Source organism: Urocampus carinirostris, chromosome 3 (assembly GCF_059441175.1).
Source record: "Urocampus carinirostris isolate Australia breed hairy pipefish chromosome 3, RoL_Ucar_1.0, whole genome shotgun sequence".
Lineage (NCBI taxonomy): Eukaryota > Metazoa > Chordata > Actinopteri > Syngnathiformes > Syngnathidae > Urocampus > Urocampus carinirostris.
The window spans coordinates 39,134,661-39,151,442 of NC_142351.1; the positions used below are offsets into that span (position 1 = coordinate 39,134,661).

The window sequence follows — 16,782 nt, forward strand, 5'->3', positions numbered from 1 at the left end:
CAGCTGCCCTTAGGAGCCACCCTGGTGCCCGTAAGCGCCACGTTGGAGACCCCTGAAAAAGGACAACGAAAGAAAAACAGGATAAAGATGCATCATTTAAAAAGTAGTGCTTGTATGCAGGTTGTAAGTCTATCATAAAACAGGACATTTAAAAATAGAGCAATGACATTCCGCAGAAACATTGTGCCAAAATAATAAAACATTTCTATACAAGATTATTTCTCACCCCAGTTTTGTGCGCTTCTTTAGAGGGAAAGAAGAAACAGTCTCTCAGCCTGTTTATCTATCTAGCTCTCTCTCTAGATAGATAGAGATAGCCTCATCACACATCCTTGGGTGATCAGGTGCGCAGCGTCAGGTTGGAAGAGACACATTGCCAGAGTTTCACAGCCTGCAGGCGGTTGTAGAGAAAATCCATAATACGGCTGCAGATGAAAGGGAGTCCTACATTGAAGTTTCTCCACCAAGATCTCAGAGACAATGGTGTTGAAGCAGAGCTGAAGTCCAGAAAAGTATTATGACATAGCTCCTGCGTTTCTTGTAGAGGCCTTGGTGCAGCATGAATTATCGTGTTGTCAGTGGAGCCCTGTAGGCAAACTGATGAGAGTCCAGTGTGTGTGTTGGGGTAGGGAACCATTGTAATGCTGGAACACCAACCTCTCGAAGCACTTTATGACCACAGGCGTTAGTGCAACAGACCTGTAGTCATTGATTATTACTATTGACTATTAAAACATCCATTGTTCAAGATCATCCCTGCCCCCACCCGTGTGCCGATTTTAATGGCAATAAATTAGTTCGTTCTTTGTTCCTTTGTCTCTTTGTTTCCTTATCCTCACTGTAAATGTGGAACTGGAGTCATCCAATTTCGTTATCACAGCATATCCAATGTTGTAACAATGACAATAAAGGCATATTCTATTCTATTCTATTTTAAATCCACTATATTGGATTTGGCAGTCACATTAGCCAAGTTTATTCAATTAAAAGTGTCCCTCTCGAAACAAATCGTCACTGGTTGGAGTAAAACAAGGATTTTTTTGGGAGGGACAGTGTGTAATATTTGACCACTACATGTCACTGTATTTTGTAGCGCAACTGTACACGAACGTAAAAAAGCATGAGGAAGAATAAAAACTAGAGACTCAAAGTGAGTCTGGGTCATGGAGAAAAGAGTACATTAAAAAAGGTTTTGGGTTGTATTTTATTTTTTTGTGTTTGTTGGGTAAACACCCAAAATAACATCCCCAAAATAAAAAAATTACTTGTAACATGAATTAAGTTGTTTGAATGAATTCACTTCAAAATAAATATTGCATGGAAATCATCATCATTCAGTTGACAGAACAATATACAGAAAAGGTCGAGTCACAAAATCACAATTATAATACGCTTATATGTGATGCAAAACCCTAGAGTGGGTAATATTGTGTGATTTCCTTTGTGGGTAATTTTTCACCTCAACCTTACTAGTTAAAAGGTTTCTCGCCAGTGTGGGTTCTTGTGTGTCTTTTTAAGCTCCCGCTTACAGGGAATTTTTTACCACAAACTGAGCACGAAAAAGGCTTCTCACCAGTGTGGGTCCTGGTGTGTCTTTTTAGGTGCCCACTCTCAGTAAATCTTTTATCACAAACTGAGCATGCAAACGGCTTCTCACCAGTGTGAGTCAGTATGTGTGAATTTAAGTGTCCTTTGTGGGTGAAATTTTTGCCGCAAATTAAACAGTTAAAAGGCTTCTCACCAGTGTGGCTTATTGTGTGTCGTTTTAATTTCGCACTTTCTGTGAATCTTTTGCCGCAAACTGAGCAGACAAACGGCTTCTCACCAGTGTGAGTTAGCGTGTGTAATTTCAAATGCCCTTTGTGGGTGCATTTTTTACCACATACTAAACAGGTAAAAGGTTTATCACCAGTGTGGATTCTTGTGTGTGATGTTAAGGCTGACTTCCAGCTGAATGTTTGACCGCAAACTAAGCAGGCAAAAGGCTTCTCGCCACTGTGGATTTTTGTGTGGCTTTTTAAATTCCCACTCTCAGTAAATCTTTGACCACAAATTGAGCAGGAAAAGGGTTTCTCCCCAGTGTGGATTATTTTGTGTGATTTTAAGCTCCCATTCTGAGTAAATCTTTTACCACAAACAGAGCAGGCAAAAGGCTTCTCCCCAGTGTGGGTTCTTGTGTGTTTTTTTAATTTCCCACTCTCCGTGAATCTTTTGCCGCAAAATGAGCAGACAAACGGCTTCTCACCAGTGTGGGTTAGTGTGTGTGATTTCAAGGCAGACTTCCAGCTGAATCTTTGACCACAAACTGCACAGACAAAAGGCTTCTCACCAGTGTGAATTTTCATATGCAACTTCATATAAGACTTGTGTTGAAAGGTTTTCCCACATTGAGAACATTTGTTATCACCTTCAGACTGTTTGTCACCTTCAGTGTTTGCTGAGTCAGATGCGTTGTCGTCATTTATTTTCACCTCACGAAAGGAGTTGAAGTTTAGAGGCTCCTGCCAATTGTTCTCTTCGCGTTGACTGCGATCTTCAATGGTTGAACGGACGCCAGCTACGAGCTCTTTAACATGAACAGAATCCACCTCACTTGTCTCCTGTTTAACGTGATAAGGCTTCAAATCATCCTGAATTTTAACGCCGGGCAACTCCAGTTCCTGCCGCGCAGTAGTAAGATATTTTTCACAGACATCTGCAAGACACAAGTCAAATCAAATTAATTTGTATAGCATTTAATCGCGAAACGTCACAATGGTCAGCACAACATCCCCTAATCTGAAACATAAATGACGGCAAGAAAAGACTAAAACAAACCTCAGTATAAGGAACATTATTAACAAACCATGAGAAGGGGTCACACATGAAGAAATTCCTCTTCCAGGATGACCAGGTTGCAATGGATGTTGCAAGGGTGTCAACACAATACACAGTCAACATTTAATATAAGTACTAATAGTAATCAAGCAAAAAGTCATTTCGACAGGTAGAATAGGCTTTGTTTCCGATGCAGCAGGTTAATCACTAGGATGGAAAAACTTTTTGGCTCGCGAGCCGCATTGTTTTTTTTTTGTTGAAGAGGGGCCAGGCCTGGAGGAAAAAATATTGATGTGATCTTAAGCAAACTGTTTAATATTTAATCACTCAATGCCGCTGTATCATGTAGTGCAACCAAAAACAAGGGCTACAAAGTTAACAAACTACAGAGACTCAAAGTGACCCAAAAACATCCTTTTCGCCCAGCTTTTGCCAATAATGAGTCGTGTAAAATGATGGATTACTTTAATGCATTTTTTAAAATTTTGACAAAGCAATAAAATATATTATAATGCATTAAAATGATACTGAAGTTAGACTTGAGGCGGTATCCTACGACCAAATAGTCATGTGGTACATCACATGATGTACAGTAGATGCAGTCATTTTGATAGTAAGTTAATATAGACACATACATCAGGCTTTTATAACTCATGCTTCTCTGTGGCTCTCGACAAATTTGTTTTTCTTGATCCAATATGGCTCTTTCAACATATTTGGTTGCCAACCCCTGGGCCGAACCAACAGCTTTCTTGAACACTGTTATTGTCTGCTGGCCTTCAGAAATCTTTGTGAAGAACTCCGGACTATGCAATAAGTGATTGGGCCTGAAATTATACAGACACTCCCCTACTTACGACCATTCGACGTAGGCAAAACTGTACATAAAAAAAGTATTTTTGGAATGTCAAAAAATATGCGGTCATTGCTGCATGTTGAATTTTGTATTGTGTGCATCTTTTTTCCCTAGTACAGGACAGTGCTGTAGTGCATCTACCTGAAGAAGAAACACAGCTTCTACTTCCTAGTTCATGTGTGAACACATTGCACTGTATCTCTAGCGCGCCAAGAACTTTGACATTTAAAAAAAATATTTTGTGCATCCATTCAATATGGTTGGAGTAAAGTGTAACGAATAGGCCAGCCATTTCTTATGAAAGTGGAAGAAAAATTGATGCCATTGAGAAAATGGTTGGATCGCTTTTTTTCGCCCACTTTCTACTACGGAGGAGGATGTCGCTTAAGTCTTCCAAAAGTAAGTTAAACTTAATTTATCTTAATAGAACACATTATTTTATGAAATGTTTATTTTTTAGGACAAAACAATACAGGTTGCTTATACAAGCCTTAAACATACTCATGTGCAGTCCCTTCTCAAGGTCTCTTCATTTTCCTCATGTTGAGGTTTTTGAGTTTTTCCTTGCCCTTATGTAGGTTTTAGATCAGGGGATGGTGTTATCTGTGTGGTCTGTGCAGCCCTTTAAGACTCTTTGTGATTAAGGGCTATACAAATAAACAAGACTTGACTTGACTATAAAAATCTTGAACATACAAAATATAGCACTGAAGCAACTTACGAACCAATTCAACTAACGATTGTCCTGATAGTAGAGCGGCGTCTGTACTGTTTTAGCTGCCCACTCACACAGGTGGGGGGACCCGACCTTAAGGTGACTATGTGAGACTCCACGGTCCTAACTGGTTGAAAGTGGATAATGTGCGCAGGAGTGCTTTTATATAATAAGAGACGCCGAAGCAAGGACAAGTCAACGCAACCAACCGGCATAGCTCAAGTCTTCTGTCTAATATCTGAGAGAGAAGGGTCTTAAAAAAAATCCAGCCTGACTTGAACTAGCCCACGGGTATTTAAGCCCAGCCTGACAAATTACCTTGATTTGAGCCACAAGGCCCACAGAAAACACAATTATTTAATATATTTTATTTGTGAGCCATCGGGAATGGTGATTTATCTAATCTGAAAGGCCTAATCTAACACAGGGGAAAATCAATCAAATGAAGCTGAACATTTTGTAACATTTAGTAAGTATTAATAAACACAATATGAGGGCAGCTGAGTGGATAGCACGTCCGCGGCACAGTTTTGAGGTCATGGGTTCAAATCCAGCTACAAGCATTCCTGTGCGTGCTTTCCCTGTGCTTGCGTGGGTTTCCTCCCACACTGCAAAAATAATGCCTGTTAGGTTAATTGGCAGCTCAAAATTGAGCGAGTGAGTTGTCTGCATCTTTGTGCCCTGCGACTGGCTGGCAACCAGTTCAGGGTTTCCACTGCCCACTACCCAAGTACCCTACTGAGAATAAGCAGTGTAGATGATGGATGAATGGACACCATATATTTACATCACATGATATGGCTATAGGGCAGCACGGCAGCGTAGTGGTTAGCGCATGTGTGGCACAGTTCTAAGGTCTTGGGAACCTCCTGTGTGGGTTCAAATCCAGCTACCGGACTTACTGTGCGGAGTTTGTATGTTCTCCCTGTGCTTGCGTTAGTTTCTTCCGGGCACTCCGGTTTCCTCCCACATTTCAGGTGGATTGGCCCGTCCAAATTGTCCCTAGGTGTGAATGAGCGAGGGAATTGTCTGTCCCTGTGTGCCCTGCGATTGGCTGGCAACCAGTTCAGGGTGTCCCCTGCCCACTGCCCGATGATTGCTGGGATGGGCTCCAGCACCCCCGCGACACTACTGAGGATAAGCGGTGCAGCTAATGAGATGAGATGATATGGCTACCATTTAGGCCTTGCAGGCTCTCACGGCACACCACCACAAATGTCTGTATATACATGTATATAAACAAAAGAGAAGCCCAGGCCCTATTCGAACGGAAATAATATCGTAAGGTGTACTGACGAAAAGTCCCATCTTGCTGAGACGTTTTACTGTAGGCTAATCTGACAACGAATTTTGTTTTGTTTCTTATCAAGTAAAAATAGCAACAGTGACACTCAAGAGTGATTGAAAGTGATTGTTCAAGCATGATCCTCAGCAATATCTACAGCTACATCTTGGAGAGCATCCTAGCCAGCTGCATCACGAGGTGGTGTAACCCCGGGCATGTAAACACAAAGATTTCTATCTGCTGCCGTGATGCCGAACTTTTGGCCGTAAGTCTGCGTCCCTATTACTTGCCCAGAGAGTTTGGACACGCCATTGCTGTTATTGTTTACATCCCACCGCGCGCTGATGCGGAAGTAGCGTGTGACGTCATCCACTCTGCTGAGGCCAAGCTACAAACACAACACCCTAAGGCCGTCATGTTAATCTCTGGGGACTTCAATCACGTGACTCTTGATACAACACTGCCCTCTTTCATCCAGTATGTGGACGGCAAGACTAGGGGAAATAGGACTATTGACCTACTGTATGCAAACATTAAGGACACATACAGTGCTACGCCACTGCCTGCCCTTGGGAAAGGAGACCACAACCTCATTCTGCTTAAACTTCATTACAAACCAAAAGTGAGGAGGCTACCAACAACCACACGCTCTTTCAGGAAATGGTCTACTGAGGCAGAGCAAGCTCTGAGAGACTGCTTTGGACGTACGGACTGGGATGTACTGCCAGGGTCCAGCAGTGGGGACATTGAGGGGGTGGCAAACTGCACTATTGACTACATTAACTTCTGTATGGGCAATGTTGTTCCTATAAAAATTGTACGCTGCTATGCCAACAACAAGCCCTGGATCACGAGCGACATCAAGTGCCTTCTGAACCAAAAAAAAGAGGGCCTTTAAAGATGGTTATCAGCAGGAGCTAAAACGAGTACAGAGGGAGCTCAGAGTCCAGCTCCGGGAAGGAGCAGTACAGGAGGAAGTTGGACAAAAAGCTGCAGAACAACAGCATGAAGGAGGTGTGGGAAGGGATGAAAACCATTACTGGCTGCAGCACCAAGCAGGGTGTGGCTGTGGACGTAGATGTGGGGAGAGTCAACCAGTTAAACAACTTTTTCAACAGGTTTGACCACCCTAACTCATCCTCACCCCAGAGTACTGCAGCTGTCCCTCCCCCTCTGGACACTAGAACGGAGGACATCCCCCACTCATGATAACTGCAGCCCAGGAGTGTGGAGAGCTGAGGAAGCTGCGAACCAGCAAGGAAGCTGGTCCAGATGGAGTATCCCCCCGACTGCTGAAGGCCTGTGCGTTGGAGCTGGGAGACCCTCTTCAGCGCATCTTCAACCTGAGCCTTGAACAGGGGAGGGTCCCTCAGCTGTGGAAAACATCCTGCATCATCCCAGTCCCAAAGAAATCAAGACCTGAGGAACTCAACGACTTCAGGCCGGTCGCCCTGACATCACATGTGATGAAAACCATGGAGCGGTTGCTGCTGCACCACCTGAGGCTACAGGTCCGTCACGCCATCGACCCTCTGCAATTTGCTTACCAGGAGAAGGTGGGAGTGGCGGACGCTATAGTCTACATGCTATACCGATCCCTCTTTCACCTGGATAGGGCTAAGGGGGCTGTGAGGATTACATTTTTGGACTTCTCCAGTGCCTTCGGTACCATACTGCCTCTGCTACTTTGTAGGAAACTGACAGAGATGGGAGTTAGCTCACACCTTGTAGAATGGATTACGGACTACCTGACAGGCAGACCCCAGTATGTGAAACAGGGGGGCTGTACATTGGACACTGTGGTTAGCAGCACAGGATCTCCACAGGGGACCGTGCTCTGTCTGTTCCTATTCAATCTGTACACATCGGACTTTCAGTACAACTCTGAGTCCTGCCACGTGCAAAAGTTTGCTGATGACACTGCGATCGTAGGATGTATCAGAAGTGGGCAGGAGGAGGAGTACAGGAAATTGATTCAGGACTTTTTCCAATGGAGCGACGCAAACCACCTGCACCTGAACACCACCAAGACCAGGGAGATGGTGGTGGACTTCAGGAGAACTAGAACTCACCCGGTTCCTGTAACCATTAAAGGAGAATGTGTAGAATTTGTCCAGTCCTACAAGTACCTGGGTGTGCAACTGGACAACAAACTGGACTGGACTGCTAACACAGAAGCTCTATGTAGGAAAGGTCAAAGCCGACTTTACTTCCTCAGAAGGCTGGCCTCCTTCAACATCTGCAAAAAGCTCCTGAAAATATTCTATGAGACAGTTGTGGCAAGCACCCTCTTCTATGCGGCAGCGTGTTGGGGAGACAGCGTCATGAAGAAGGATGCCTCTCGTCTCAATAAACTGGCGGGGAAAAAGAGCTCTGTTGTGGGCACAGAGCTGGACAGCCTGACAACAGGAGCTCCCCAGGTGGTCCATGTGATTCAGCGCGGAGTGAAGTTCCGTGTTTATGCCGTCGTCAGTGGAGCGGTTTGCCCTGTAGGTAAACTGGTGGGGGTCCAGTGTGGGGGACAGGGAGTCCTTGATTTGCTACACACCAACCTCTCGAAACACTTCATGACCACAGGCGTAAGAACGACAGGCCTGTAGTCGTTGAGGCTTTTCACTGCTGACTTCTTGGGGATGGGAATGATGGTGGAGGTTTTGAAGCAGCGTGGGACGGTAGCCTGTGACAGGGACTGGTTGAAGATGGTGGTGAAGACCCCAGCCAGCGGATCAACACAGTCCCTGAGTACCCTGCCTGGTACTCCATCCGGCCCAGCTGCCTTCCTGGGGTTAAGAGTTTACAGCACATGCCTTACTTCATGCTCCTGAAGTGTCAGTGTGTGACTGCTGGTTGTTGGTGAGTGTGATGTGACTGTTTGTGGCCTTCCAACTTCAAAGCGAGCAAAGAACTGATTAAGATCCGCAGCTAGTGAAGCATCAGCCCCAACAGTTGCCAGGTTGTTGCCTCTGAAGTTTGTGATGTGTTGTAGATCCTGCCACAACCTCCTCGAGTCATTTCCAGCGAAGAGGTGCTCAATCCTCCTCATGTAGGCTGCCTTTGCGTCCTCAATGCCTCTCTTCAGGTCAGCCCTGGCCATGTTGTAAAGAGCCTTGTCTCCAGACCTGAAGGCGGTGTTGTGGTGTTTGAGGAGGGTGCGCACCTCGCTGGACATCCAGGGTTTTCAGTTTGGGTAGACACTGATTTTTTTATTTAGTGTGACTTTATCCATACAGTGTCGAATATAGGATAATACAGTGTCAGTGAATTCCTGGAGGTCATGATGTTCAAATACCTCCCAGCAAGTCCGGTGAACTAGTCCTGCAGCTGAGAAAGGGCTCCCTCAGGCCATGTTTGTATTGTCCTTGTTACAGGCTTTGTTTTTCTCCAGATGGGGGTGTATGACAGGGTGAGGGACAGACAGAGGTGATCAGATTCAGCTAGGTGGGGGAGGGGGGAAACTCTGTACGCGTTTTTGATGTTACTGTACTCATGGTCCAATGTTTTTCCCCCCTGATTGCACAGTCCACATATTGAATGAATTTTGGAAGTACAGTCCTTAAGCATGCCTGATTTAAGTCGCTGGCGACGATAAAAGCTCCGTCGGTGTGTGCATCTTATCTTATTCATATTCGTCATATTCTTTTGGGTATACATCTACTTAGTTTCTTAGTTGTTTTTTTGTTTACGCTGGCATCTGTGTGAACAGCAAAGTAAGAATTTAATTCTGCATTGAAACGTGGTTCTTTGCTGTACATGTGACGATAAACACTTTGAATTTGATTTAAATTTGAAACGGAACTTGTACTCATAACATATGACCAGGGTTGGCATGCATACATGCACTACGTGATTACCGTAGACAACAGACACCATGGTAAAATGTAACCACAGGAAAAACATACCAGGCTTGAAAAATAAGTCATAAAATGGTATTTTGATCCAGCGCAAGAGTCAAATACTGTTAGACTAAATCAAAACGGAATTTGTAACTACTCAGCGCACTATGCATTAGAAGGTAGGATGTTTTGACAGAACAACGTTAGCCATCGATACTCAAATATTAGCTGTCGATGATGTTGCAGAAAGTAAAATGACCAACCTTCTCGGATCTGCTTATAAACTGCGTCCGGACCTAGAGATCCCCGTTCGGTCTCCTCTTGCGCTACCCGAGGATCTTCTTGAAAACTTCCTTTCCCACTTGAGCACATTTTCTCCGCGTTTGAAGCTCACACTTGATTTTTACCGAGTTATATAGAATTTTAAGGGCTGGAGCGGAATGCCTCGAGAAACGTCGGTCGGGGGTAAAAATGCAGTATTTACGCAAAGTACAGATCCGAAATAAAAGACCTCAAAGATGACCTGCTGTCAAGCTTAAGTAGAAGTAAGTTAAATATTGGACATTTGACAGTTTTGTTTACAATATGTATTCGGTGGTTTTTGCGACGGCCATGTTAAGTTCTCATTCCAAACACGACCGCAATGTATTATGGGATAAGGACCTCAAACGTCGTGTCTTCTTCTTTTCTTCTTCTTCTTCTTCGAGTGTTATAGACGGATTGCATCCATCACTTTGGTGCACTACCGTCCTCTATTGTAATAGACATTTGCCTATGTTCCACCCCTAAAATCATATTTATGAGTCCCGTACTCCTTAAAAGTGTCCTTTGTTGAGGCCTGTACCCTATACCCAAGTTCACTTATCATTTTAGTGATATTTTCCCCGTATTCACTTTTTCCTCATTTTTGCGTTTTTATATCATTACGAGTCGCTTAAAATACACACTGTTCCTCAAATATGTAACATTTGCTTTTCCTTCCCAACAGAACGACTTACCGGCATAGCTCAAGTCTTCTTTCTATCTAATATTGGGGAGCCCTAATATAACAATCAAGAAAAAAAAAAAAAAAATAAATAAATAAATCCTCTCCTTAGCAGGGTTATAAACGTCACAAATAATAATAATAATAATAATAATAATAATAATAATAATAATTAGACTTAGACTTTTGGGGGCAGCACTATGTGTGATGGTTCAATTAATACAATTGAATTATGGCACTCTTTGGCTTGCATGCATAAGGTGTTCTGTTGTTTGTAAATGTTCCTAAATTGGTTTAATAAATTGTTATTTTCTTATATTAAAACAAGCAATTTCCGTAAGTGTTTTATTTTTTCCGTAATGACAGCACGTGTTAACGTTAACAAAGAAAAATACCTGCATGAAAATCAGTTGTAAAGTGAGCAAGTTATGATTTATTTTCAATCTACATAAATGGCCTTATTGGGGACGCCGACTTGACCAATATGGCCGCCAAGTAGGCACGCTAGATAGCAGGCTGCTACAGCGCGCTGACGTAACTTCGTAACATATATATGTGAAGTGCACTTTTATCCCACAATACATTGCGGTTGTGTTTCGAATGTGAAGTAGTCGTGGCCACTGCACCAACCCTCGAATAACATAATATCATCAAAACTGCCAAATGTCCTGTATTCAACCTACAATCTCTTATGCTCGACAGCGGGATAACTTCATTGTCATTTTCTCGGGTCTGCATTCAGCGTAGTTACTGTCTTTTTTACTCCCGACCAACACTTACATTGTCCACTCGAGTCGGTCTGTCGCTGCTGCCGTATGGAAAATCCGAAATTCATTTCGTAAAAATTAAGCGTGAGCCTCAAACGCAGAGAAAATGTGCTCAAACAGGATAGAAAATTTCAAAAGGGAGCCCCAGGAGGCGCAAGAGGAGGACTCTCTTGACAGGCAGACCCGAATTGTTCGGAACAGAGCAGGTTGGTTATTTTTTGTTTCTGCAACATTTTTTTTACAGCTAACATTTGACTATCGACGTTCACTGTACGATATTTTTTGTTCCGATAGCATACCTGTCAAGCTCCAGGGCTCCATGCCCTTACAAACTGTCGTATTTTCCCTTACAAAATACAAACAAAATCTTACACAATTTTTTTTTTCAAACGTGTTTATTTATGTAGTTCAATACGTTATATTGTACATGTTTTTCGTGATATCATATATATTGTTAATTAACATTTTGTTGTGAGATGCTGAGTTGCTCGACATGAATGAGGTTTATTATAAAAAAAGTTCAAATTGAAGTAGCTTGGACGTTCACTGTTGAAGGAAAAAATACATGCAAATATAATTAAATAGAATAATACATTTTCTTATTCAAATTTTTAATTCATTTTCTGCATTAAATTATTGTTGGTAATGTACTGATTAAAGGGATAACCACAAACCTGTCTTTTTCATTTTCTCCTTTTATACTTCCTTTTTTTTCTTAACGTCTTTATACAACATAATAATTTGTAATATGATGCACCAAAGCAAGTGAGCCGTTTGAGAGCTGGCTCTCTTTAATGAGTTGAGCCGAAAAAGCCGGTTCTCTAAAAAGAGACGGACTTCCTTTCACTACACAACTACCACAAAATGATGCATGATGGGAAATCCCCAGGCGGCAGACACATGCGCACAGTAGCATCAAACCGCTCCCTTCGTTTGCAAAGAAAAAAAAACGATACCGAGATAGAGGCTGCCGCGGCAAACTCGTTTGTCTTGATTGATTTGCCGTTTTGTGATAGTCGGTGTATACCGGATGGCACCCATCATTGACAAATTTACGTTTTTCCATGCATATTTCCTTGTACGTCGTACACGTCTTAAATTGCATAATAAACGTGCTTTGTACGGCAAAAGCGTACAGGTTGACAGGTATGTAATCGACAATTTTGTGTTTTTCCGTACGGATTTTCTTGTATGTCTTACACGTCTTGAAATGCATAGTAAACGTACTTTGTACAGAAAAAAACGTATAGGTTGACAGGTATGCGATAGGGCCAGGGCTTCCGTCTCGCAAATTATTTAAAAACATACCTATAAACATATTTTTATACATGATAAATGCTGAAAGTTATTGTAGTGGTGTTTCTTTTACTGTATTAATGTTTAAAATAACCATGTGGAAATGTCTGATTCTAGACTTAAATAAACACTTCTATTAAGATGCTTATGAGGTATGTTGAACTTAGTTTTTGAGTTTTTCTTTGCCCTTATGTAGGTTTTAGATCAGGGCATGGTGTAATAATTGTCTGTATTTTGCTATAATTTTTGGTCTGTGCAGCCCTTTGAGACTACTTGTGATCAAGGGCTATACAAATAAGCATGACTTGACATGTGTTGCTTTGTTATCCTTGAGGGAGAAGGAGGAGCCTGGATTTTGCACAGGGCTTGCGTTCTAAGCTATCAGTCTGGCACCTGCACATATAATTAGTAAAAAATATGGAAAAGTACGACATTTTTTTCTCCATTTGCTGCAAATGCTCACATTGCCAACCTTCTTGCTGCTGTAAGTATTACACGTTTTCCTTCTAAATCGAATCAATATTTTTTTCCCCCTGGACTGGCCGCTCTTCAAATTTCTAAAACCAAATGCTGTTCGCGAGTCAAAATGTTTGCAAACCCCGAATGTAGAAGCATTGGTCGAGAATTTGAGACCAGTCGCCTGTTTTAGCTTTCAACTGGTTCTGTTTTACTCATTTAAAATGTTGATGTTGACTGTTTAGTGTCGTTTAATGCCCTTGCTACATCCATTGCTGTCTGGTTATTCCAGAAGAGGGATTACTTCTCAAGGTTTCTTAAATTTCTTATGCTAAGGATTTTTTATTTTTTTTCCTTGCCCTCAATTTAGTTTTAGATCAGGAGATGTTGTAATAGTGGTCTGTGATGCCATTTTTTGACTTTTTGCGATTAAAGGCTACACAAATAAATGTGATTTGACTTGTGTTTTGCAGACGAAAGAGGAAAATATATTTCTACTGCACGGCAAGGACCAGAGTTTCCTGGCATTAAAACTGAAGAGGATAAGGGGGATATTAAGCCTTATTTCGTCAAAAAGCAGGAAGAGGAAGATATTAAGCATTATCACAATATAAAGCAGGAGGAGGAGGATGATGTGAAGCCGGTTTCTGTTAAAAAAGAGGAAGATTTTAATGTGTTGCTCGTGGCTGGGGTCCATTCAACCGCCGAAGATCAAGGTCAACATAATGAGAACAATTGGCAGGAACCTTTAAGCTTCAGCTCCCATCAACACGTGAAAACAGAAGAACACGACACGTTCGACTCTGCAAACACTGAAAGCGACAAATCGTTGGGAAGTGATAACACATGTTCTCAATGTGGGAAAATGTTTCAGCGAAAGGCTTATATGAAGATGCATATGATAGTTCACACTGGTGAGAAGCCTTTTGCCTGCTCATTTTGCGGTAAAAAATTTAGCTGGAAGTCTGCCTTAAAATTACACACAAGAATCCACACTGGTGAGAAACCTTTTAACTGTTTAGTCTGTGGTAAAAAATTTGTCCAGATCGGTCAATTGAAAAATCACACAGTAACCCATACTGGGGAGAAGCCTTTTGCCTGCTCAGATTGCGGTAAAAGATTCACAGAGAGGGGGAACTTAAAAACACATGCAAGAACCCACACACGTGGAAATCCTTCTTTTTCAGTTAGCAGTCAAAGATTATCAAGTCAGGCTAAAGCTCAGGGTCCCAAGTGTCAGGGTTTGTACAGCTTGAAATCCTTGCAAATGCTTGAATTTTAATGTACAAGGTTTTATTAGTGCTGGGATTTTTGATGAAGTGTTTTTAAATGCTTTAATATGTTGCCATTGCAAATTTTCTCAGACGTCTACCTAGATAGACCAAGCATTAAATAAAGGAAAATAAAACAAGTCTGCTCAAAAATGTCGCTGACACTCCTGCTTTTCCCTTGTTATTAGCTGGCATTATAGATTGCCATGTGAAATGTCGCCGCCCCATAATGATTGTACCCAGGCAAATTCAAGCAACACATTATCTTTGAAAAACACAAGAAAATGCAAAGTAAGCGTATCTACTTTTTAGTAAAAATACAAAAATAAACTTTTAGATAATTTCACGGTTTGTATTATGTCTGTATTTATGTTGATTCAATTTAAAGAGAAAGACTGTATCCATTAGAAACTCATGAAATATACAAAAAATACTTACAGATCCACTAAAAGCAATGTTAGATTTTTACACACTCAACATATTTAAAGTCAAACAACAGCACCGTATCCCCAAAATGTAAAACAATAAAATTTAAATAAAAAAGTATGATCTCCTGGGCTTTAAAAAACAATGAAATAACAAAAAAATAACTATTTATAATTCTATTTTGTCATATCCACACACAGACCCTCCGAAACACATGTAAAGAAATCAAATGAAAATATGCTAAACAAAAGGCAAAAGTCCAGCAGTTTCAACGGAAGATTGAATGCATTCTGTTTTGGAGCCTTTAAGATAATTACAATGATTCCAAATTAGGCTCATTTTTTTCAACTTTTTATAAATACATTTCTCACTTTATTTTCTGTCCTATGTTTTGAACTCCATCTTTATCCAACACCTTTAGAGCCCCTCTTGTGTTTGTAAACAAATGTGACGTAGCCAAGTTGCGCGCAGATTGTTGAGGCAAAATGGAAAGAGGCTTTTTCAAAATAAGATAAAAATTATCAATTTATTGAAACAAATTACGAACATCTATACATGCTACAAACAACTGCATTGAAATTTTAACACTTCATATGACATTAATTGAAAAAGCTATTTGCCGGTACAATTAAAAAGCAGCGCTAAGAGGATAACAAGCCTTGTGATACCTTATTCATTATCAGTGTTTTATTTTCTTTGCAAACCAATGAAATATACACACGTAACCACACAGGGCCTGAGTGTGCCTCTTTTTAGCGCGGGAGTTTTACACCCAAAGCCAGCCCAACTGGCTCAGGAGGAGGAATTTAAATAAATTGAACAGCAGCAAGCTTTTATTATGCATTTTTATTAGGAAGATTTCAAATATATGTAGATAAGTTAAGAGAAAATGTTTTGCCATTTCAATTCAAAGGAAAATTATATAAAGAGTCTGATGTGGATGAAAAAGACAGAGAACTTCTTAGCCTAGTTTTTAGACATTTAAAGCAGAGCTCTGCTCACATGCAATCTGAGGACAGGAAAGGGTCAACAGGAATTTATATGCCAGCCCAATGCCATGGTATGCATCTGTGGTGAGTTTATATTCTGAGAGGACCTACTTTTTTCTTCTTTTTCATTTTATTTTTCTCTTCCTTTCTTTCGATTCTTTTCTGAAGATTTTGTCTTTGTTTCCTTTTAATTTTCATTGTCTTCTTTCGATTCTTTTAGCCTTTTAATTCCCCTTTCTTCCTTTATTATTGTTTCTTCTTATTTCTCTATTTTTGCCTTTACAGTATAGAATTTTTTCCTCTGTTGATTCTTTTTTCATTGTTGTATTTTTAGCTTTATTGTTCCCCCAATGTTCTCTATTTCTCTCTTATTTTTTATTCTGTTTTTTCTTTTATATTTGTTGTCCCTTTTGGCTTTATTTTTCCCTAAAAAAAAATAATTGTATGCATAATTTCACATCATAATTTTGAATTGGCCAAAAGCAACAGAACAATCTGAAGAGGCCAGGGCTGGGGTGGGCCCCTCTTTCAGCCTGGAAGTTTTCTACCCAAAGCCAGCCCACTTAGCGATAGATGAGGAATTGCTTTCAGTCCACCCTCACCTATTTCCTTGACCATGTGACTTTTTTTATGTAATGCGGGTTATTTCTCCAAATAAAGTTTAAGTGCATTTGGTTGATAGGTTGGTATATAAAGCAGGAGGAGGAGGATGATGTGAAGCCGGTTCCTGTTAAAGAAGAGGAAGATTTTACTGTGTTGCTCGTGGCTGGGGTCTATTCAACCGCCGAAGATCAAGGTCAACATAATGAGAACAATTGGCAGGAACCTTTAAGCTTCAGCTCCCATCAACACGTGAAAACAGAAGAACACGACACGTCCGACTCTGCAAACACTGAGAGCGACAAATCGTTGGGAAGTGATAACACATGTTCTCAATGTGGGAAAATGTTTCAGCGAAAGGTTTATATGAAGATCCATATGACAGTTCACACTGGGGAAAGGCCTTTTGCCTTCTCAGTTTGCGGTAAAAAAATTCCAAACAACATCATCTAACCGTTAGATGATGTTGTTTGGTATTACTTGAGA

At 41.2% G+C, this 16,782-nt stretch overlaps 2 protein-coding genes across 2 annotated transcripts; one reads left to right on the forward strand and one right to left on the reverse strand.

Moving 5' to 3' along the window:
• Positions 1-1,185: 1,185 nt before the first annotated feature.
• LOC148369661 (uncharacterized) lies at positions 1,186-11,394 on the reverse strand. The gene is made up of 2 exons (XM_088331765.1): positions 9,770-11,394; positions 1,186-2,695 (listed from the first exon to the last, which is right to left on the reverse strand). The coding sequence occupies exons 1-2, from the start codon at positions 9,876-9,878 to the stop codon at positions 1,470-1,472; spliced, it is 1,335 nt and encodes a 444-aa protein (XP_088187891.1). The 5' UTR covers positions 9,879-11,394; the 3' UTR covers positions 1,186-1,469.
• On the forward strand, positions 10,985-16,749 carry LOC148369662 (uncharacterized). The gene is made up of 3 exons (XM_088329824.1): positions 10,985-11,464; positions 13,484-13,924; positions 16,379-16,749. Exons 1-3 carry the CDS (start codon positions 11,365-11,367, stop codon positions 16,747-16,749), a joined length of 912 nt encoding a protein of 303 aa, XP_088185950.1. The 5' UTR covers positions 10,985-11,364.
• The last annotated feature ends 33 nt before the right edge of the window (positions 16,750-16,782 follow it).